The 25,194-nt window shown below is 44.0% G+C and overlaps 1 protein-coding gene across 1 annotated transcript in view; it reads right to left on the bottom strand.

Moving 5' to 3' along the window:
* Nucleotides 1-5,406: 5,406 nt before the first annotated feature.
* ENDOV (endonuclease V) overlaps nt 5,407-25,194 on the bottom strand; it is a 41,615-nt gene continuing 21,827 nt past the window's right edge. Inside the window, exons 7-8 of the mRNA XM_040437204.1 lie at nt 24,139-24,267; nt 5,407-5,628 (exon numbers count right to left, since the gene is read on the bottom strand). Of these exons, the coding sequence (XP_040293138.1) occupies nt 5,563-5,628; nt 24,139-24,267 (195 nt within the window). The 3' untranslated portion in view covers nt 5,407-5,562. The remainder of the gene's footprint in view (nt 5,629-24,138; nt 24,268-25,194) is intronic.

Below are 25,194 nucleotides of genomic sequence, written 5' to 3'. Positions count from 1 at the left end.
AATGGAGCTTCAGGAAGTGCAGGGGCGTCAAACGGCCGCTGGCTATGTCCAGATGTTGCAGAGAGCATTCCTCATGACTGAGGGCCCTCGTCTGTGTGGTAGCGACTGGGTTTTTCAACAGGACAACGCTACAGTACACAATGCCCGCAGGACAAGGGACTTCTTCCAGGAGAATAACATCACTCTTTTGGCCCATCCTGCATGTTCCCCTGATCTAAATCCAATTGAGAACCTTTGGGGATGGATGGTAAGGGAAGTTTACAAAAATGGACAACAGTTCCAGACAGTAGATGGCCTTTGTGTGACCGTCTTCACCACTTGGAGAAATGTTCCCACTCACCTCATGGAAACGCTTGCATCAAGCATGCCGAAACAAATTTTTGAAGTAATCAACAATAATGGCGGAGCTACTCATTACTGAGTTCATGTTTGGAAGTTGGATTTCTGTTTTGGGGGGGTTTATTTTTTTTTTGGAGGTGTGGTCCTAAACTTTTGATCAGCTGAAAAACAGCCTGTTTCAGTTTATTTGTTGTTTTGATTAAATTGAATGCTCAAAAAATGTTTTGTCTCCCTCCCATTTCTTCTTGTTGCATGTTGAAGCTCTACTTGGAACCTTGTTAAGATCCAGCCATGCTAAATAGAAATTTTTGCCATTTTTCAAGTGGTCTTAAACCTTTGATCAGGACTGTATGATGCCCCTTTAGTGCCCTCAAAATAGTATGATGCCTCCATAGTGCTTCCTCACACCACATTATGCTCTCTTAGTGTCCCTCATGCAGTACAATGCCTTCCTTGTGCCTCCAAATAATTATACTCACTTAAAGGGAGTCTGTCACCTCCATATGGCCATATACAGTGCTTACATTGCCCTATAGCACACCTATACATGAATGTTATGGTACCTTTGTCTTTGTCTTTACACTTGCAGAAGCTGGAAAAACGAACGTTGATTGATATGCAAATGAGCACGCTCAAGTGCCCAGGGGCGGGGTTCACTGTGTTGGTGCCTTTTTTCGCGCCGTTCGCCGGAGCATGCTCAGTAGTTAAAGTGATGCAATGCCCACAATGGACATCGCAGTGCGCATGCTCCGGCCGGCGAGGCATATGCCTTCCCTCCTATTCCCTTGCGTCATACTAAGGTCCGGCCGAGATCCCGCGACTGTGCACTGCCTCGCCGGGCCGGAGCATGCGCACTGCGATGTCCATTGTGGGCATTGCATCACTTTAACTACTGCGCATGCTCTGGCGAACGGCGCGAAACCAGCGGCAATGTGGCATGCGCAGTAGTTAAAGCGATGCACACAATGGGCATCGCAGTGCGCATGCTCCGGCCCGGCGAGGCAGTGCACAGTCACGGGATCTCGGCCGAACCTTAGGATGACGCAAGGGAATAGGAGGGAGGGCAGATGCAGAGGCAGAGGCTGGGGCGGGGGAACAATGAAAAAAGGCAGGGCAGCCTGGGCACCAACACAGTGAACGCCGCCCCCTGGGCACTTGCGAGTGCTCATTTGCATATCAATCAAAGTTCATTTTTCCAGCTTCTGCAAGTGTAAAGACAAAGACAAAGGTACCATAACATTCATGTATAGGTGTGCTATAGGGCAATGTAAGCACTGTATATGGCCATATGGAGGTGACAGACTCTCTTTAAACATGCCTGTGAAATGTCCCAGGTCCAGTATGACAGTCCTGAGGTCCTGGAGCTTCATATCCTCTTCACGTGAACGACTTATACTTGAGTCCCCTTCAATTTGTACATAACTGCTAATGGGGCCCTCAAACTCCCAATAACTTGTAGAAGTCCAATGAGAAGCTTGATGGTGGCAAAGGCCTGGTATGGTGCCGGAGCCAACGATATTCAAGGACTATTGACTAGGATGGGTACATTTAGGGTCATGCGCCCTCATGTAAGAAGCCCACTGCAATCTACTACCATGAAGACGTGACTTCTGGAGAGCTGAGGTTGTAGAGGTTCCTCACTCAGAGTCTCACACACAAGGAGAGGGGAGGTAGATGTGTTGATTGTGAGATTATATCTGTTTACTCAGTACTCAGTTTCTGATGCCTGTGATCCCCAGTGAATTCACTGCTAGAAATTACCCCAAATCCAAAATCTGCCAGCTGCTTCCATGTGTTCAGACCTCGCCCCTCCCCGATCAAGTATCATCTCAAAGAGCCCCGCCGCTGAGCTAATGGGTTTTGATGGCTGGGAAAACACTGCTGGAGTATGGAGAAGAGCAGAGACCAGCTGGGAATGTCAATGAGGAGGAATCTCTTTATTTCTCTGCCTCACCTGCCAACTCTGTATCGCAAAGCTCTGCAGGTTCTGCACGGGTAATGTCAGCATCAGATAGCGGTACATCGGCACAACGCATCTTTTATTAATGCCAGACGGGATAAAAGAAGATTATTGACTATTGCATGGAAATGTAGATCATTAATTAAGGGGGGGGGGGAGCCTTTGAATTTTTCAAAAGAACTGAGCTCATTATGTTATCGCCATTATTTTCTATTCATCATCGTTTTTTTACTTAAAGGGGTTCTCCGCTTTAGGCAATTCCTACTTGTTAAAAGCGTCCCATGATAATAAACTGATCACATAGTGTGTCAGGAGGAAGGGCAAGCAATTGTAACATCTCAGAGTTATGTTACTAAACTCTTTTACCCCGCTACAACCTATTAAGTGTATCTGCATTGTCATTGTGTGTACTTTAACATCACATCCTCACTAATGTGCATTGGAACCCTTGTTAAATATACTTTGCTGTAATGTCCATGTACACCAGCAGGTGGCAGCAATGTGTTTACCAGGGACTTAGTTCAGTTTAGTGTATCTAGACTGGAATAGTACATTCCAGTTTAGCTCCCCCCTCTTTGAGAAGGTGTTGAATGTTCACACATCCTGCCTCATGGGTGGGGAAGGAAGGTAGTGTGAGTGTGCCAGCCACCCCGGCTAGGGGAAGGCTGTGCTGGTAGGAGCTCCCAGTTCTAGGGATCCAAGCCAGAATCTTGTCTCGGCTGAGACAAAAGATCATCATTCCCAGTCTGAGCCCTACAGCCTCAGCTGGTAGAAAGCAAGCAGCCATCTCCAGAACTCCAGGAAGAACCATACCCTGTGAGCACAACTGTGAGTACCGTCCAGAGACCAGGAGAAGCCAAATTCCTCCTCAGCTAGTCAGTCCCCAACACAGCAGAAGACAGATAGCGCAGAAGATATAGATTCCTGCCACATTACAGAGCCACAAGCAGACGACTTATCCTGCAAAAGAGCTCCAGGCATATGATAGAAGCAGAAGATAGATTCCTGCCACACATTGCCAATACCTGCTGGGACTTCAGACTATTGCTGTATCTCATATGGATTACTGCCGCATCAAGTAAAGACTAGTTTTGAATTATATCCCAAGTATGGATCTCATTTACTGCTACCAAAACCCTCAATTACTCCTACTAGCAACACTCATTTTATTGCAAGTGAGCCAGGATCCAGGAGTCCAGCCGTACCCAGGTAGGAGACACCATTGACACTATACCCACTACTATACAGAGACATTATACCACTCTGGCAATCCTAACCTGTTACGTGAGTTGCAACACCTTAAAGGGCCCTTTGACCTTAACCTGCGCACGCTGCAATTGGCGTCACAAACAAAAACCATAGACTATTATACCCATATCCTGACCCACTGCATAATTGGCGTCCATGTAACCGTACCACGGTCCGGCTCATTGCACAATCAGCTGTAATCTATAGGGAAACTCCCCAGAAAGTTTTCAATTTCCCTGCAGCGCCTCCCTAGGGGAAACTATGTATTACACGGTGTCCACTGAAATCAATGGTTTGTCTGTGTTATGCAGGACAGATCATCCAAAGTTGGAGACCCAGTTTGTAGCCTCTCTCCCCTCTGGTCAAAAGATGAGGATCCTGAATACCTCCTCTATTAACTCTTTAAACGTAAATTCTGCTCCTCATTTCCTTTACTTAAAGGAGCTGTATAGGACTAGAAAACCATGGCTAATTTTTCTTCCAAAAACAGAAGCAACCAAAGAACGGGTGTGTGACTATATTTGCAACTAGGCTCTATTGAGACCTATAAGAAGACACAATGTAGTGCAACCCCGATATAAAAATTAAAATTTTATTGGTTCAAGTACACAAACATATATATAAAATAGTAAGACACAGTAGCAGTCAAGTACAGACAGATAAAAGACACACTGTCAGCATATGTATATCATAAACTACTGGGATAAAAGTAATAATAATTATAATAATAGCTATATGCCGGACCCAATATGTCTCATATGACTAAATAAAGTGCATAGTGCAAAACATACTATTCCCAACGATACATAAGATCAGGAAAACATAAAGCAATAACAAGGTAATCAAAAAATACCAGTAGTAAGTAACATAGAAATAATACCGACCAGTGATCATAAACCCCGACGTGCGTTTCGCATCTGGGCACCCAGGTAATACATGGAATAGAGGGACTACAGTACTCGAAAAATCATCTAAATTAGGATTCATTAGGTTTAGAAAAAGGAGACTGAAGGGAGATCTGATAGCGATGTAAAATATTTCAGAGGTCTCTCACATTGACCTACCTATACCCAGGACTGTGACAAGGAGACATTCTCTATGTCTACAGGATAGAAGGTTTTTACATGAACATAGAAGAGGATTCTTTACTGTAAGAGCAGTAAAACTATGGAACCCTCTTCTAGGGGAGTTGGTGATAGGGAACTTACTAAGGGAAGAGAGGCCTGGATGTATTTCTGGAGTGTAAGAATATTACAGGGTATAGTTACTAGATTACTGGAGAAGGGTCGTTGATCCAAGGAGTTCTAATTTCTAATTTCCATATTTAGACTTTTTTCCCCCAAAAAAAGTAAGTGGACAACGGTGGGAGACTGGAAGTAGTGGAGGATTGGTGAGGGTGATTTTTTACAGCATTTTGAGGATTTTCTTAATAATTTTTGTTGTGAAAAATAGTTTTCTACTGTTTATGTGGCCGCGGATTATTTCCATGCAGTTTTCCAGACCACACCAAGAAAGGCCATGTCTATTCTTGGTGCAACTTCTTTGCAGACATTGCTGAATGGGGCTAAAGCCATGGGCGGATCCAATGCCTTAAAACTGTCGAAACCGTGATAGAAACCCTTGGAATCCTCTGTAGATTTCTCCATTGGAAACTTGTGAACTTATCCAAAAAGGTTCAAATAAAAAAAAAAGCACTCAAATCAATTCCCACCAAAGGCACCTATAGAGTGTGTGTAAACATGTGGGAGAGTTGGTAGTGGGTGGCTGGTGGGTTTTTAAGATGAGTGTGATGGGTAACTTCTCTCCTCCATGTATTTTTCCGGTCTCCTATTTCCATAAAAAACAAAAGTCAATGATTGGTGAAATCTCTTTATTCAAAAATAAGTATCCTGGTAAAAAAGAATATTTTCATTTAAAATGTAAAAAAATTATAGAGAAGAAATATTAGATCTGAGTTCAGAGGTGCATTAAAATCCGAGCCAGCCTTGGTAATTCTCGTCCTTGCTATAAGTGGGTCAGTCCTGCGGCATCTGCTTCTCGTTGGTTGTTTTAACACAGAATTCCCTTGATCTTATATCAGCCTGAAATAAAAAACGAAGAGCCAACAGTTTATCTCAAATAAATCACACTGAGTGTTGCATTAACAATTTTTAAAGAAAGGACATGTCCACCTCTGAACGCCACTTTAGACCTTTCACTTTTGACAAACAAATCCCAAATAAAAAAATAAATTAAAAAAAGTCTGATCCCAGTAGAGTCTGAGACTTCCAACACTTAAATTATAGTACATCTGTGGCTAAGCCCTGACCCCTTATTTTTGCCTCTTTAGAAGTGACGCGAAGCACAAAAAGTTGCAAATATGGCATGCAGCATGACTTACAACTTTTTAGAAGGGTTGTCTCACCTCAGACATTGGTGGCATGTTGATAGGATATCCCACCAACGTCAGATAGGTACTCCTCTCCTAAGCCCCTAACTAATTAGCATGATCAAAACTGCTGACAGATGCCCTTTAAGTGCCTGTGTCAGAACCTGCAGGTCCTGTATCCTCCATTCTCAAGACAAAATACATTCACCCAACAGAAACCTAATAAATCTTCTAGTTCTCAAACCTTCTAGTGCAAGAGGGAGCTCAGTTATAGTAAGTGCAAATATCCTGTTCATGTTAACATTGGGGTTAGAAACAGATAGACAAGCTGGCTCTCACAAAGGCCGAGGAAGCAGCTGTAGCTTCCTGAAGGAACAGGAAAACATGGAAAAGTTAAGTAAAAGCTGTAATTTGCACATTATTGGTGATGTCATGTCTACCGACCATACTGAGGTATTAATACAAAGGAGTCCGGGTCCATGGAATACTTTTAGTAATAAGTGAGTTTAAAAAACAAAAAACTTTACAAAGTTGTGGTATGAGAACTTATGATTAACTGATGTGTCCAGATGTGCAGATCTCCAGATACCCGTCAGGTCATGGATGGTGTATGAGGAATCATTTGCTTTTAGCTTCTAGTACCAAAAGTGAGGAGGACTTTGTGCAGCTGGCTGTGCTTTGAAGCACTCCGCTTGTCAGTGTTGATTAGCTAATGAGTCCATCGGCATCACAGGAGTTTATCTGGAGGAGAGTTGCATCATCCTTCATCTAATTCACAGAATAAAGGTGGAGAGGAGCGTGAAATAAACATTAAAGGGAAGTTGAATGGGTAATTTAGATCACAGAGCAGACAAGACGGTAAAAAGAAGAAAAGGCTCCAATGGACAAACCTCTTGGGGAGTCTCGGTGTGGAAGCACAAAGAGCAACATTTACCTTTCAAGTAAAATGTTCTAGATCAAGACCAATGAGGTAGATGGTCTACTGCGTTATGCAGGGTGATAAAATGATCATTTTTGAAGAGTCTCACTTAGTCTTCAGCTCTTAGCTCCGTCCTATCATAATGGACTCATCCAGACAATAGTATATATTGAGGGTAGCTGCCTCTTTTAGATTGAGCACTTCCCACCCATCTGCCTGGGGCTTCTGAGCAGAGTATAAATGTAGCTGGTTCCTACACCACCCTGAACATTGTCGGCTTAGTCAAGCCCAGGAGAGGCAGTTCTGTTAGGGACCCATCTGCAGAAGCCACCTTGATGCCTGGTAGATGGGCCCGACACACGTTTGATCAAAAATGCTTCTATTTTTTTTTTCATTTATAGTCGGTATAATACCATTTTAATTTAGAATAATCCCTATTTCCCAGTTTTATTGTTTGTATGTGAGATGTTGTGCTGCCATACCTTTTTTTGTTTGCTTTCTGCATGCTAGCTTTATGGATGTGCACCTGCGACTATGAATGTGCTTGTCTGAATGTTCTTGTAGTATGTCATGGAGGTTGACTGCGGTGTTATTCAACGGGGTCACATATGAAAAGTCCAGAAACCTGTCTGCCTCCCCAAGAGCACGACATTATCTCACATATCTTGAACCCTGAGAACATTGACTTACACGTGTTGGTGATATCCACCACTCTTTTTATTAGCTTTAGTGGAAGACACCTTTTACTTTAGGTTCTCCTGTAATCGTTCATCTTTATATTGCTTTGCAGTGAAATGTTATTTCTATGTCCAGGGATTTCAGTCCAGCAGATTAATAATGTTTTTCAGGTCGTTCGGCCCTGGACAGATATTGTGACTTATTGAGATTGCTGAATCCTTGGCTATAGTGCTCATATGGGAGTCATGTATAGGAAGCTTGACGTGTTTTTTTTTATTCTGTCTCTGCAAGACATGGATTATGAGCAATTTCCCCCTAAAAGGCCCATATCAGTTAATATAGATCCACAAGTCATCCTCTTCTGTCCAGCTGTATTCATCAGCTTCTTAGTTACAATTTCTGGGAAGACTGGTTCAGATCTAATATGGTCACCATTATAGTTTAGACTAGGGTTGTCACCTAGAATTTAAAGTGCTTAATAATCTCATCGCCTTACTTTAATTTTTCAAGGAATTGTGTGCTAAAGATCTGTGTGTTTTTTTCCAGAAACAGCACCACTCCTGTCTATGGGTTTTGTTTGGTATTGACTATTTTACATCCTGGACAATTCCTTTAAGAAACAGCCGATTGACCTTCTATAGGAAAATGCTATGAAAATACTGGCATTCAATACATGAAGAGGTCTGTAATGTCTGGTCCCCACACAACATTGAGCAGTCCTTCAATACACACAGCTATATGCATGAATGAACCTCAAATCAGGGTAACTTACATGTCGGGTATGGAAAATGTGACCCATGTTGGACTTTGCTGTCAAGGATAAGTCCACGCATAGGGACGAAGGCCGAAATTATAATAATGCATCAGATGTCAAAAACCAGTATGGGTGAAAAAGACGGCCCTCCGTAGACTGCAAAAGTGTTGACTATGGTGGCCACTTCCTGTTCACACTGACAGTAGGAAGTGCAGCTCTGGAGCACTGCCGATGTAGTAGTTCACTTGTTAGAGCAACAAAGAAATATAGATGTGCACATTCCAGTTCTGCTTATGGATAAAGAGAAAGATTAAAATATTGAACTATTCTCAGTATAGGTCATCAATATCTGATCAGGGGGGGTCCGACACTAGGCATCCTCACCGATCAGCTGTTTGAAGAAGCTGTGGCGCTCTATTGAGCGCAGTGAACTCTTCCTAGGCTAGTGATGTCACGTTCATCCGTCACATGGCCTGGACGCAGCTCAGTCCCATTCAAGTGAATGGGCCTGGGGTGCAATCCCAAGTACAGCCACAAAGTATGGTGCTGTGCAAGTGCAGCTGATTGGTGGCTGCCCGGTGTCGGGACCCCACAGACCCCTACCCTGAGGATAGGTCATCCATATTCTACTCCCAGAAAACCTCTTTAAAGGGCTTGTCTCATCTGAGACATTGGTGGCACCGCAAAAGCATGGCCACTGCTCCATTTACTTCTAAGAGACTGGCGGAGATAGGCGAGCCTGCACTTGGCTATTTAAAGGGGTCCCAGAGAAATGAATGGAAGGTTCCGTTCTGGAGATAGGTGTGGGTCCCAGAGGTGGGCTGTGCTCACATACTACCGGTTACTACTGGAAACAGTCAACAAGCTTGATGACAGACATGCCCCTAAAAGTTATGATGAACTTCTATGTAGCAGGGGTACAACTATATCTTCCTATATCACATTAACGAATAGTGTTATGTCAAGAATGCTGGGAGCTTGCAGAATTGTGAACGAAGCTCTGGAGTATAACAGGCTGTAACTCTGGATCAGTACAAGATAAATAATGCAATGCAATTACAAAGTGACTCAACTTTATATGTAGATTCATTCTGTTTGTAAGCTGTGTTCAGAGAGGGACGGATGCATCATTCCCTCAGGCTGGAGGGACCTGAGATAGAAACGTTTGCCTTTCTGCCAGCTGAAACACTGCACGGTGATCTTGACTGGCAGAGAGATGACTGATTGCTACGTCAGTGCTGGACACGCCAGTCTCCTGCTGCTATGATCTCATTGAATGTCCCAGGGAAGGTGGGACAGGATTCAGACCCTGCTGGGCAGCAGCTGGACCCTGTTCCAGGCTATTCATTTCAGGTGCTGTCCAGTCGCCTCCCACGGTTTAACCTATGATGCGATATAATTAGGGATGAGCGAATCGACTTCGGATGAAACATCCGAAGTCGATTCGCTCATCCCTAGATATAATCCCTCAGACTAATTGATTGGAACGTGTTAATAATATCTCATAGGCGGCCAACATTCCATCAGTGAGAACTTCTGAAAGTGATTTTTAAGGGGCAATCCTAGCCTTCAGATCCTTGCTCTTGCCCAAAGAGCACAGTGTTCTAGTATTAGCTGAAGGTATAAGAAGAAATATTCCACTTAGCGTCCACAGACAAGCTTGTTGACTGTTTCTGGATTTCTTATTACAAGTAGTAATTAGCACAAACGTAAAATAACTAATTCTGCTTTATTAGACTGAACATCTAAGGCAATCAGTGGTTTACACCGACAGAACTGAACCTTTTTTTTTCCCTGCGGTGGCTCACAGAGGGGGCACTGAGTGGGTGACTCCACTCTCCCCTATGACCTTCATAGGTCCTGGCACTATGGCTGGGGCTTACCTATGCAAAGTGAATACTTGTAAGTGCATGTGTTTGGTGGGGTGAGCCGAATAGCTGTCGAGCTGAACGAGTGCTTGGCTGACAACCGCCCTTTGGTGGGGGGTGGGAATATTATAATGGGGTTGGATCTGCACCTCTACTGTGTGGTCGCATGTAGGAACCTGGCGTATACCCGCATACATATGTTATATACATGCCTCCTCAAAAAAGAACATCCAGTATCAGTGTCATCTACATCCAAGCACATTAGAGTAGCGACGCCGACTGTAGAGGAAGCAGGAAAATCTCTTTAGGCAGATTACACATATCTTATTATGCATGAGGGGCTTTGTGCTGAAATAATCTTCTATAATCCCAAGGGATTGATTCTATTTTAAATGTGACCATGACTTGAGGTGGGCTTCTGATGTGCTCTTTACAACATGACACAGACGGCGGTGATCTTATGTCTGTAAACCCGAATGGACAAGAGCCCTAAACCTTTCCGGGTGAACGCTATCCAGTCCTCGAGTAAAGACACAACTCCATGTTTCTGTAAACCCGAGGGAAGCTGTGGGAGTTGCAGTGGAGAAGCTGGAGCCACCGAAGCCCCAGTGGAATTATCTGACTCGACCGAACCCCATCATGGTTGATTTCCATTGTTGATGCTGGTTGGTAATAATGAAGGAGTTTTCTGAGACCCAGGGGGGTCCTGCAAACCCACCTGACACATAACACAACTGCAGATGAAAGTTTGTAATATACAGAACTGTGCAAATGTTTTAGGCAGGTGTGGAAAAAGTGCTGCAAAGTAAAGGGCGTACTAGACTGCCAGATATTCTGGCAGATGATCGCTCCTATGAACGTTCATTGACGATCATCTGGCAGTATAATACTGCCTCCAAATGCCAGATGAACGAGCAGCTAATTGTGATTTTCAACATGCTTAATAATCACAATGGTGACGGCGGCAGATCGCATTGTGTAATAGCGCCGGCACGCCGCTGCCCTGCATTCGGATGAGTGATGGCATAGCGATCGGGGTCACATAGCGATGGCACAGAGGACATCAAGACAGAAATCTAAATTCAATCAATATTTGGTGTGATCTTTCTTTGGTTTCCAAACAGTATCAGTTCTTCTAGTTGCACTTGTACACAGTTTTTGAAGGAACTCGTCAGGTTGTTCCAAACCTCTTGGAGAACTAACCATAGATCTTCTGTGAATGTAGGCTTTCTCAAATCCTTCTGTCTCTTCATGTAATCCCAGACAAACTCGATCATGTTGAGATCAGGGATCTGCAGTGCCATATCATCACTTCCAGGACTCCTCATTCTTCTTTACGATGAAGAGAGATCTTATGACATTGGCAGTATGTTTGGGGTTGTCATCCTGTTTCAGAATAAATTTGGAGGCAATCAGATGCCTCCCTGATGGTATTGCATGATGGAAAAGTATCTGTATTTCTAAGCACTGAAAATAATGGAAGTGTCAGATTCGACATTTCCGTTCTTCTGCTCCTATAATGGAGCAGAAGAACGGAAATGTAAAAGTGCAGATGTGAAAGCAGCCTAATCCTGACCAACTCTATTTGCTGAGATGCAGCCCCAAACTTGCAAGGAACCTCCACCGTGCTTCACTGTTGCCTGTAGACACTCATTATTGTACTGCTCTCCAGCCATTTGGCCAACAAACTGCCTTGTGTTACAAAATATTTCATATTTTGACTCATCAGTTTTTTTGCACCCCCTGTTCCTATGTTTTCGTGCATAGTTGAATCTCTTGGCCTTGTTTCCACGTCAGAGGTATGGCTTTTTGTCTGCAATTATTCAACAAAGATCACCTCTGGCCAGACTTCTCCAAACAGTAGATGAGTGTACCTGGGTCCCACTGGTTTCTGACCGTGCTGAGCTGATGTCACTGCTGAACATATTCTTCTTTAAATGGAACATTTTATTTGACTGAGACATGACTCTGTCAGACAACCAACATTTAGACAGAAAAACAAGTTACAGACCATTGTTGAAAGAAGGTCATGTTGACATAAATCTTGAATAGTGGAAGGAACTAAGATGATCTACCTTCGGAGAAGAAAACGCTCTTTCAAAGACACTGAATAAGATGCTGGGACGAAGTGGTAGCACAATGTTGCTTTTAGATTCGAAAAGTGATAGTGGTAAGAACAAGTTCTAAAGAGTCTGGAAAATTCAACTGTATTGAAAAGTGTGAAAAACTTCACTAATGGAAATCTGAATAATACTAAAAATATTCTGAAGGCACATCAGCAGGACCAGCAACTTAAGGCAACCTGTATGTTCAAGAAAATCACAGAAAAAAGAGAATAATGCACTTAGTAAAGTAGATGCAAGCATTATATATGGACAAAGTCCTCACTCTGGTATGATAAAATCAGAGAAACTTAGCCAATATATTTTGATCAAAACACATCTGTGCCCGCCTACCAAGCGCCAAGGTGGTCTCAGGTAGGGATCCCTACGCTAAACCAACCTAAGCCATTGGGCTTCTATGTTCAGGAGCGCAGACGCCACACATATGGTGTGCTGCTCCTAGTCACCTCCATGTGCGTCAAGCAACCGATGGGAGGAGGAGCAAGCACACCCATATGTACCCCCTAATCAAGGCGCTCTATTGGATAGGAAGGGCAAAAGTGCATAGGACTGGTGACGCTGCTGGATCCCGTCAGGTCCAGACTGGTCAGTGAGGTCACAAGGCAACATGTGCTGGCAGAGGAACAGGGCCGGAACATGGTAGTTTCGTGCCCCAGGCAGATTGGGCAAATGGCACCACCTTTGTAGAAATAATTAAAAACTACCTTACTTGCTAATAAAATGAAAAACATTTTACAAAGTGCCGACACAGAATACTAAACGATTTAATCCAATCACAACTGACTAGAGAACCTCCTAATACACACCTCAGCTACTGCAGAACCTCCTAATAAACACCTCAGCTGCTGAACATCATAACACACATCTCAGCTGCTGCAGAACCTAGTAACACACCTCAGCTGCTGTAAAGCCTCCTAATACACACCTCAGCTGCTGAAGAACCTCTTAATACACACCTCAGCTGCTGCAGAACCTACTAACACACACCTCAGCTACTGCAGACATCATAACACACACCTCAACTTCTGCAGAACCTCCTCATACACACCTCAACTGCTGCAGATCCTACTAACACACAGCTCAACTGCTGCAGAACCTCCTCATACACACCTCAGCTGCTGCAGAACCTCTTAATACACACCTCAGCTGCTGCAGAACATCATAACACACACCTCAGCTGCTTTAGGGCCTCCTAATACACACCTCAGCTGCTGCAGAACATCATAACACACACCTCAGCTGCTGAACATCATAACACACACCTTATCTGCTGAAGAAACTCATAATACACACCTCAGCTGCTGCAGAACCTAATAACACACACCTCACTTGCTGCAGAACCTCCTAAAACACACCTCAGCTGCTGTAGAGCCTCCTCATACACGCCTCAGCTTCTACAGAACCTCCTAATACACACTCTTAGCTGCTGCAGAACCTCCTACTACACACCTCAGCTGCTGCAGAACCTACTAACACACAGCTCAACTGCTGCAGAACCTCATAATATACACCTCAGACGCTGCAAAACCTCCTAAACCACATAAGCTGCTGAAGAGCTTCCTAATATGCACCTCAGCTGTTGCAGAACATCATAACACACACCTCCGCTGCTGTACAGCCTCCCAAATACACACCTCAGCTGCTGCAGAACTTCCTAATTCACACTTCAGCTGCTGTTGAGCCTCCTAATACACACATTACCTGCTGCAGAACCTACTAACACACACCTCAACTGCTAATGAACCTCATAATACACATCTCAGTTGCTGCAGAACCTCATAATAATATACTTCAGCTGCTGCAGAACTTCCTAATACACACCTCAGCTGCTGTAGAACCTCCTAATACACACCTTAGCTGCTGCAGAACTTACTAACATACCTCAGCTGCTACAGAACCTCATAATACACATCTCAGCTGCTGCAAAACCTCATAATACACATCTCAGCTGCTGTAGAACCTCACAATATATACTTCAGCTGTTGCAGAACCTCCTAATTCACACTTAAGCTGCTGCAGAACCTCCTAATACACACTTCAGCTTCTGCAGAACCTCATAGTACGCACCTCAGTTGCTGCAGAACATCATAATACACCCCAGCTGCAGCAGGACATAATAATCTGATGCTAGAGAACATATAAGGCTTTGGTCACATCTGTGTTGGGGCTTCATTTGCAGATCAGGTCATAAACGCTGGATGCAACTTTTCAGCCTGCCAGGGTCCATGATGGAATCCTGTCAGATCTCATCACAGTCAGCGGGATCCATCAGGTGTTGTCGTCCACGATGTGCTAGATCCGGCACTACCATGATTTTCGTTGTTGATGATGACCTCAACAAAGCTCCTTCTCCATGTCCTATGCTCTCCTCTAACAGGTAGCTATGTAAGTATATTTAGGAGAGGAGGCCTTTCCTCCCCCTGGGCCCCATAGCATCTGCGTGGTCTGTCTCTATTGGAGGTAAACCACTGGTCACACTGTTTAATCCAAATCCAAGTGACTCTCATCTTTGGTTGAAGTCTCGTATAGTGATCACGCGCAACATACGGTACCAACCAAATTCTAGGTCTTATTTATTAGGGCAGATGGAAGATGAAGCAAGGATTTTATTGGTTCTTATTGTGAACAGCTCTTTACAGTTTTTATTGGAGTTAATTAAACAATTCCAATGCTTGTAACATCCTTATGCCATATTAAAAGGGTTTGCCCAACTGGGACAACCCAATTCTGAAGCTATCAGAGCACCATGCCAAAGTGGAGGAACATTTAAAGCCTCCATTGGTACTGTACAGGAATACACGATTGGGTGTCCATTGAGCCCCAGCACCACTAACTTTACCCTAAATTTGTACTTGGTGTTCCTAAAACCCCTTCTGAAAACCCTTGTTGGCCATACAACAGTGCCTGATGAAGGAGAAATGTAGCATTACATGGCAGTCACTGAATGGTTAGCCACTGAATGGACAGGTCACGTCTGCCAAGAGCAGAGTCTTCAGTTGATGCCCCCCCCATGATATCCATGAGCTCGAAAAAGGGCATATGGAAAGCGGCTGACTTACAGAGTAATGATTTTACAGCACTGGCAATAGCCAAAGACAACTAAATCTAAGGTTTACATCTGATTATCAGGATTTACATTGACAATTTCCGGAACGCTTAGCTGCTGGGCACGAGCCGGAGGTTTAGTGTCCTCATGGCAGATATAAAGAAGTTCATCTCTCAACATGTCCTGGCCGTAGGACATAACACACCGCTACGGTGCTTCAGATGTCATACGGGGGCGTACCGAGACCTCGGGCAGCAGACAATAGAGGGCTCATCCTTCACACAGTTCACGCTCTATAACAATATTCTTACTCAATCGTGACCATTTTTATAACCGTTCAGAGAGTGAGAACCCATCCTAATGTAGTCCTACTTACTAAGCTGAGAGTTTGTTACAATGTAAAAGTATTGTGCATGAACGAAACACTGAAGTAGCGCAGGATAGCCTCCATTTCTGACCTCTGACACAATGTAAAAACGGCAGCTGTGTGAGCAGGACTAGGCCAGGGCTGGTCAAGTTTACTAGGATATGCCATCACTTGGTGGGAGGCCTGACTGCTGGTACCCCACTGATCCTAAGGCTACTTTCACACTTGCGGTAGAGTGATCCGGAAAGCAGTTCCGTCGCCGGAACTGCCTGCCGGATTCGGCAAAACGCATGCCAACTGATGGCATTTGTAAGGGCTCTTTCACACTTGCGTTGTTGTGTTCCGGCATAGAGTTCCGTCGTCGGGGCTCTATGCCAGAAAAATCCTGATCAGGATTATCCCAATGCATTCTGAATGGAGAGAAATCCGTTCAGGATGCATCAGGATGTCTTCAGTTCAGGACCGGAACGTTTTTTGTCCGGAGAAAATACCGCAGCATGCTGCGCTTTTTGCTCTGGCCAAAAATCCTGAACACTTGCCGCAAGGCCGGATCCGGAATCCGGCCTTAAGCTAAACGTTGTTTCTGCGCATTACCGGATCCAACGTTTAGCTTTTTCTGAATGGTGACCATGGCTGCCAGGACGCTAAAGTCCTGTTTGCCATGGTAAAGTGTAGTGGGGAGCGGGGGAGCAGTATACTTACCGTCCGTACGGCTCCCGGGGCGCTTCAGAGTGACGTCAGGGCCCCCCACGCGCATGGATGACGTGATTGCATGGATCACGTCATCCATGCACATGGGGCGCTCTGACGTCATTCTGGAGCTCCCCGGGAGCCGCACGGACTGTAAGTATACCGCTCCCCCGCTCCCCACTACTACTATGGCAACCAGGACTTTAATAGCGTCCTGGCTGCCATAGTAACACTGAACACGTCTTCAAATGCTTTCAGTTCACTTGCGATGTTACGGATCCGGCGGGCACTTCCGGCAAATGGAGTACACGACGGATCCGGACAACGCAAGTGTGAAAGAGGCCTAAGACAGATCAGGATCCTGATCAGTCTTAAAAATGCCTGATCAGTCAGAAAAATGCATTGAAATGCCGAATCTGTCTTTCCGGTGTCATCCGGCATAACGGATCTGGCATTTATTTTTTTCACCTCATTTTTGGTCTGCGCATGTGCAGACCGGAAGGACGGATGCGGCATTCCAGTATTTTGAATGCCGGATCCGGCACTAATACATTGCTATGGAAAAAAATGCCGGATCCGGCATTCAGGCAAGTCTTCAGTTTTTTTGCTACGGTTTTATCTTTTGCCTGATCAGTCAAAATGACTGAATGGAAGACATCCTGAATGGATTGCTCCCCATTCAGAATGCATGGGGATATACCTGATCAGTTCTTTTCCGACATTGAGCCCTTTTGACAGAACTCTATGCCGGAAAAGAAAAACGCTAGTGTGAAAGTACCCTAAGAAGAGTTACAGCCCCCCAACACTAGTGCTCCTGGCCAACCAGGCTGTGCATGGAATTGCAGCACGGGGCTATGAATGGGGCTAGGCTGAAGTTCCCCGCTCGGCTGGTAGTCAGAAGTGGCGCTGTGCAGGGAAAGAATTTGGAAGAGCCAAACCAACATTTCCATTCACTGACAACAAGCACAGATCTTGAAAATGATACGAAATTGGAACGCAAAGTATAATAGAAAGTTGCAGAATCTTTCAATTATATAATGAATATATTTAACTTACAGAAAACTTGAAACATAATGGAGATCCCAAGGAACAAAGCTTTACATACTATTTCTTAGTTATGTCCAGTTCCAGCCGACTTTATTAAATTGACTGTTCACCCGGCAGCAGAAAAATGGATATGCACGTCAGTACCTACAGGCGATGATCATTTTTTTTTTTTTTATCTTTATCTGTCCAATTATGTTCATATCATATGCCAGCGAAATACAGCATTACACAGCGCCCACTGAAGTCAATGGGTGTCCATGTAATCCATGGATCCGCTGGACAGAGATGCTCTTTGCAGGGGTGGTTTAGAGGGAGGTCTATGATGTTCATATGGATAGGTAAGACATATAAAACAGGGGTTTTGGCATACTTACCAACATTTGAGTTGGTAAAATCAGAACATTATAAGACCCGCACCAGACCAGAAACACCATTTGTGGGCGGAGTTTGTGTTGTCCCCGCCCATTTTCACCCTGGACAGCGCAAATTTGCCGAGACTGTCTCTGAAAAATCAGGAACACTCCCAGCAAATTTGGAACAGTTGGGAGCTATGGTTTTGATATTGTATTTCCCAAATCCTAAAACCGTAAGACGCGCTGCCCTGGTGGTCAGTAGAACATTTGTCCTGTGCTGCCATCTGCTGGTCATTTAGATTACAGTTCCATTAACCATGTATTGCGATTTTTTGGGAAAGTTACTTTAATGTGGATCATCAGTGATACTATAGCATGTTATGTGCTCGTGGACAGAAGCCGATAAGATCCTAGCATTTTATACCAGTTTTTTTTCTACCAGTTATAAAAACAACTCTTTTTCCAATCTAGTCCACTGGAGATGAAATAATTAATCCTTCTTACACTAAGGCTGTTCCTATTAAAGGGGTTATCCGACTCTTTGTAACTGATCTGATGGGTGGGGATCCGACACCCGGGTTCCCCACCCATCAGCTATTTGAGAAGGGCCAGGCGTTCCTGTGAGCGATGCGGCCTGCTCGTGGCTTCAAGTGAATGGGCTGCTCTGCGCCTGGGCCACGTGACCAATTGTTTGGGACTTCACGGCCTAAGTCAAGCAGTGAGAAGGTTGGATAGGGCATGATAGGCCATCAGATGCAGAGTCGGATATCCTCTTTTAAGGGGTTGTGCAAGAATGGGGAGGTTTTTGGACGGACCTGTAAAGGAAAGATGACTTATCTGCTTTCTGGCGCTGGCTCCCCTCTCCTTCTCCTCCACGTCTGCAATGCTTAGCTGGGATCCCCTGCTGAAAACATGCAGTTGACACCGCCTGCAACAAATTACTGGCTGCGGCGAGTCCAGATCCCCTTGCATCAAGTGACCATTAGTGATCGGCTGTAGCGATGTCTCAGCGAGGAAGGCTTCCCTTACAGGTCTGGCCAAGTGTGTATGTAGGGGGGTGCAAATGGAAAAAAAATATATATACAGTGATACCTCGGTTCACGAACTTAATTCGTGAACTGACTCTGGTCGCGAACCGAATTGGTTGTGAACCGAGGCACATTTTCCCATAGGGTTCAATGTAAATCCGGTTAATCCGTGCTGACCTTTTTTTGGGGGTTTTTGAAGCACAAAAATATGAAACAAATTACAATACACATTAGTACAGTATAGTATAGCTCAATGGTTATTTTCTTCACAACCTTGCTGTCACCTTTACTACTGCTCTGCACTTTCTTTTTGCCACCATGCTTGCGCTGCACATTCTTGTCACCTGCATTTCCACTTTGCACATTGTCACTTGCATTTCCACTTTGCACATTGTCACCTGCATTGCTGTTCTTGTCACCTTCATTGCTGCTCCGCACTTTCTTCTTTCCACTATGCTTCTTGGGAGCCATATTGGGTGTCCAGTGAACTGTACAGTACTGTATGTGCTAAAAAGCACACCAAAAATCAAAAAAATCACTTAAAATGTTTGCAGAGTACTCACAGTACTTCTTTCTGTGTCTCTTCTTCTCTCCACGTTCTTCCTACAGGAAGTCACGACCATGTGACAGCCTGGAAATAGCATTAAAAAGGCTGCGGCTCCTGTTCGTGAACCGAGGCGGAGTTCGTGAACCGGAGCATATTTTTATGAACTTTTCTGTTCGTGAACCGAGTTGTTCGTGAACAGAAGCGTTCGTGAACCGAGGTATCACTGTATTCTTGCATAACCCCTTTAAAGATTTACCTACTACAGACCAACAGGCATTGGAACAGTAAGACCCTTCACCTCTCTAGACCACCAGGGACCATACTGCTAAGAAAAAGTCAAAAAGTATATACAGAGTTACATGAAGTGCAGGGTCTAAGGGGGAAGATCATGACATAGGGATCCTCCCTTTGTTATTCTTTAAAGGGGCATTCCCATCTTTATGATCAGCGAGATCCTACTGATCCTAAGAATGATGGGGAAGCTGCACTCAGAACTGCTGTGCACAGGAAGTACAGGGCAACCCCATTCAGGGCTCATTCTCAGGATCGGTGGGAGTCCCAGAAGTCCAACCCCCACTAATCATGAAGCAATGGCATATTCTAGTGGTATGGCTTTGCTTTCTAAAATGAGAATACCCTTTTAATTCCCTATGTCAGTCTTGGATTGCATAATACAGTGTTCATTGCTGAGTGAAGTGTTCCAAGAAGAGAAGAAACTGTGGACGAATGTGTGAAGGGGAGCTTCAGCCAGATAAAGTCAGCTGCCATTGTTGGAGGACATGACAGCTCCACTTTCTGTAACTTTTCTTTAGTTATATTTTACTAAAACCCTCATTGAACTCAGTGATAAATTGGTCTTCAGTAAGCTCCCCCTAGTGGTGGCTACAGAAAGGTAGAATATTATCTTTTAGCTTTACAGCTGTGTTAAAGGGAGTCTGTCAGCAGTTTTGACCATGCTAAACTGCTCACAACAATAGGTGTTGGCTGAGGAGAGAAGGCTAAACACACCTTTTGTGGAGTTTTTCTCACCAGGAGCAGTGAGAATATGCAATTTTATTCTGTCAGATTTTGCTCCTGCAAGTACACTGGTGGTAGAGCTTCAAAGTGAAGTGCTTTCTGCTTCTTCACAGTAACTCCCATCTGCTCTGAGTGACAGCTGTAGTGGTCTCCTGTTTGGATGCTACTGATGTCACTCAGAACAGGTGACAGGCTGTAAAGCAGATCAATCCGGAGAGCAGAGAGCACTTGCAGGAGCAGAACCTGGCAGAATAAAAGATCGTATTCTCACTACTCCTGGTGAGAAAGGGCCCCCTACATAAGGTATGTTTGTACTGCCCTCTCCAGCACCATCGTAGTACTCTCAGCAGCTTGGCATGGTAGACATTGTTGACAGACTCCCATTGACGTACACAGGTGATTAAAGAACAGAAAAGCAGATCTAATCTCCTCAAGATATTAAGTGCACTTTAAATAACTATAAAACGACTCTCTTCATTTCCTAGTTTTGCATCTCTTGGATTTTCTTCCTAAGAGGAATCCAGAAGGGGTTAATCGGAGCTGCATGGCCTACATGATGGGAAGCAGCAGTAAGAAACAGATTAAGGAGCTTACAGATAACAAGCTTTCCTGGTCTTTTGTGGACAGTCTTCAAATGCTGCTTCTATGAAGACAAAAAGTGCAAACTTTACGTGTGACATCGGGTCATCCGAAATGGGCGAATACAGCGCTATAAGAAGAACGAGCCCTGGTAAGTATGAGCTGCAAGATTTCAGCAAGCCAAGGACTCAGCAACATGATTTCAATCATCTGAAATTTGGTGCTTTTGCTCCAAAGACTAATCATGTGCCAGATTATCAGGCGCTGGACCAGAATTTTCTTAGATTTCAAGGAACAGTACAAGATTAGAAAAACATAGCTGCCTTCTTCCAAAAACAGTGCCCCCCCCCCCATCCACAGGTTGCAGCTCTGCTCTACTAAAATGAATAGAGCTGAGCTGCAATACCATACACCACCTGTGAACATGTGAGGCACCATTTTTGGAAGAAAGCTGTAATGTTTTTCTATTTCTATAAACCAGTCTAAAGGGCTTCTGTCACCCCCCATTGTGCAAATTTTCATTAGCCGACATTAGCTATTTGCTAATGTCAGCTGAGTGCAATCATACATGTCCTACCTATGTCTGTGGCTTATTTCTTGTAAAAATCATACTTTTATCATATGCAAATTTCTTCACTACCGGCAAGTTGGGCGTGTACTTGCTGGTAGCCGCCGCATCTGCCGCTTCTAGACACGCCCCATCTCCTCTTGATAGACAGGGCCAGCGAGCGCTCTCCTCCTCCCGCTGGCCCCGTCTGCTGCTAAATTCCTGCGCCTGCGCCGTAACGTTCCTCAATCGGCGCAGGCATACTGAGTGAAGGACGCGCGCTTGCCACCCGGAAGAGAAGACTGCCGATTATCGCAGCTAATTTTTCTTTCTTATTGTAGATTTATGTTTACAAACGTCGACAGATTTTGTAAACATAAATCTACTATCAGAAAGAAAAATTTACTGTTACCTGTTCCTTTTCCTTTTGATCGGTGTGGCCACAACTTCTCCCAGCTCCACTTTCAGGTGATTGAGCAGGTATTGCCACCACGCAGGGGTGGAGATGGATGACAGCTACTTAAAAAACGCGAGGCCTTTTGGATTCACAGGTTGCAGACCCTGGAACCAAAGGGCCTCAATCGTGAATATGAACCGAGTGCCTTTTTGTAAAATACGAATATAAAACATAAGTTGTTTTATAAGGATATTTTATATCCAATATATAGGCATTTACTTGAATTTTTATCATGTAGTTATAATTTTTTCAATTTTTTTCAGATAACCAGAATTTTTGAAAATTCTACTGCAGGTCGTTTATTCAATGTGCACTAACAATTTATTATGTTTATGTTTCTTTTCTTTATGTTCGTTTATTTAACATCCTTAGTCCACTGCGTGTGTATATATATATCTACATCTATATCGTCAGCATGTTGTTTTCCATGTCCATGTAGTCTGCCGCTTATTGTTTGTATTTTGTTTCTATGACAACCCTGTTGTCATGTGTCATGTGTTATTGACGTCATCAGTGGCGGACTATTTCAATCCCATATTTTTTCTTTAAATTGTACTTGACAAAGACTCAGTATGTGAGTCGAAGCGCGTTGTTTTTCTAGTCCTCTACATGGCGAAATAAAGAAAGATTGAAGATGATACCTTACTGCGAGTGCCGGTCCTTTACTTCACATTGATTTATGGGACGCTGACTCTGGACGCGAGCACCGCAAGGCTGATATATCAGAGTGACGGCTGCATCTGTTTTCTACAGGTGCACAGAGCAGACTGAATGCTGATTTTTAGAGGTTTGCTGCAATGGACTGAGATTCTAATTCTCCTGGATTCCCCTTACGTAGCCGTACACTACTTGCCATGTCACATAACCATGAGGGTTTAGATACAGGCATCTATGAGGTGTCAGATTTCGCATATCTCAGTGGTTACCAAAAGTTGCACAAGGTTTCAGTCTTTCATCTTCATTCATTTTTAAACTCCCTGGTATTCCGATTGTAACCTGCTCCCAGTTTCAAACTTTTTTTTGTCTTCTTTTTTCTTTTCATGTGGACATGTTTCTCCCAGTAATACATGCTGGATGTGACGTCTGTGTGCTCAGGATGCTGCTGTCTTCACTAGCTCTCATGTATCAGCACCGCTTCATTCCTGGACTGATTTCTCCAGCAGCCCATGACAGATCTCCTCTCCCTTGAACTCACAGTTAGTGACGCTTAGGATCGCACACCGCTTATGTGATCCTACCCCTCCCCACTCTGATCTGCCATGTACAACCTCCTCCCTGCTGCTAGGGAGAGCAGAGAAGAGAGAGCAGAGAAAGATGTAAGAAACAAGAGCAGTGCTCTGACATAAGGCAGCGGCAGCAGCACCACTAGTTTGGTGAAGGAGTGACACACTTTGCAGAAGTCAAATTGTAGGAAATATTTAATGAAAATTATTTAGAAAGTTGCTTAATGTTGAATTTTGGAACTAATTAAACAATAAGAAAAATTCTAGTGTCAACAGCCTATAAGGTTCAAGAAAACACGTGTCAGATGACTCTTTAGTCATACGGGTCATTTTATATCCTTTCATTGCCAGAGTTTGAGACAGTTTTTAAACTTGAGATTTAAAAAATAAATCATATTATACTCTTATACCCATATATATTCTGAAAATAGACACCTGGTGTTTTACACTGATTGAGGCCTTCATGCAATTTTGCATGAAACTATAATGTTTTGTAAATTGCATAAACGTTCACTTGGGAAAGGAAGAAGGTAAATAAAATGAATATAGGTTGATATATTTGATGCCTGGGGTCATAGGAGACAGTAATAAGCTGCATTCATGCTACCTGCTCTCACTTGCTGCTACCCTCTATACACAGAACCAGTAAAGTTTTTCCTTCTGCATCTCAAATGCTGCAGTTAGTAGTTAATCATTTGAAAGCTAGGATTCTGCAGCCACCACTAGAGGGAGCTCCATAATATATTATTGAATTCACTGTGTATACAACATACAGTGAGCTCCTTCTAGTGGTGGTTACAAGGAGCAGCATGTTATGTTTTAAAACTATGTCTATGCAGAATATTTGGAGCTCTGTATAAGAGAAAATGGAGCTCTGGCCCCTATACGGATATGTAAAGAAATTAATTAAGAAAGAAGTATGTTATTCAAAGGCAGACAGTTACTTTAATAAAGAAAATAAAAAGGATTTGATGACGTACCTGTCTTGTTGGCTCAGGTACCCGATACTTGCAGCAGGAATGGACTAGCTTCACAGCAGTCTCCAGGCTTATTTTGTGTCCAACTGAGATATAGATGGGTTTAACGCTTTTTTGGCTACTCTTCAAGCCCTGAGGGAGGAAGTATGGAGTTTGGCGTCACTATAGCTTTGCAGAGACAGATGTGCAGAAAACCATGTGGTCCCCTCGACTGGTGATTCCTAGCCTCAGCATTGGCACTGAACTAGACGGTAGGAATGCAGGAATATGGAAGGATGAACTCTTTATGCATAAAGCTCTTTAACAATGAACATAATCTGAAAACAATATCTATAAATGTGAACACTTTTCCAGCTTTCTGAATGCAGCCAAAAACATGAGCAATACTTTTATGTACATGTGTATATATAACATGGCAGCATGGTGGCTCAGTGGTTAGCACTCGTGCCTTGCAGCGCTGGGGTCCTAGGTTTGAACCTGACCAAGGACAAGATCTGAATTGAGTTTGCATGTTCTCCCCGTGTTTGTGTGGATTTACTCTAGGTACTCTGGTGTCCCCCTTAGAGGGGATATCCAACCTTGGAGCTGACAACCCCTGTGGTCCTCCCATGACTCCCTAAAAAAACTAAAAACCCACTTAACTGTCCGTGATCCCGAAGCTGCTCTGTTCCCGGACGATTCTGGTCCCTGCAGGACCAGGAAGTGGCTTGGTCCAGTGACCATTGCGGCCAATTTCAGGTTGTCCTGTCATTTCAGGTGAGTATTCAGAACCTTTTTGCAGGCTCCATCTCTAATTGCCAGTTTTCCCTGAACTAGTGGCTGTACACTAGCTACTATGATGTCTCCCATGCACAGCACACATACAGTAGGGGAGATCATGCTCCACTATCTCTCTGTAGGCTGTTTTAGAGCGCTATAGACAGCCCATCTGAGACTGTGACATCACCGGGATCACTGCTAGGTGGAATAGAATAGTGAGGACAGGGGTGGACTGGCCATAGACCTTACAGGGAAAGTTCCCAGTGGGCTGATGCCCAGAAGACCACCGAAGCTCTTCTC

Source organism: Bufo bufo, chromosome 6 (assembly GCF_905171765.1).
Source record: "Bufo bufo chromosome 6, aBufBuf1.1, whole genome shotgun sequence".
In the NCBI taxonomy this organism is placed as follows: domain Eukaryota; kingdom Metazoa; phylum Chordata; class Amphibia; order Anura; family Bufonidae; genus Bufo; species Bufo bufo.
Note: the sequence above shows the minus strand (reverse complement) of the source record. Positions and strands in the feature narration are given on the sequence as shown.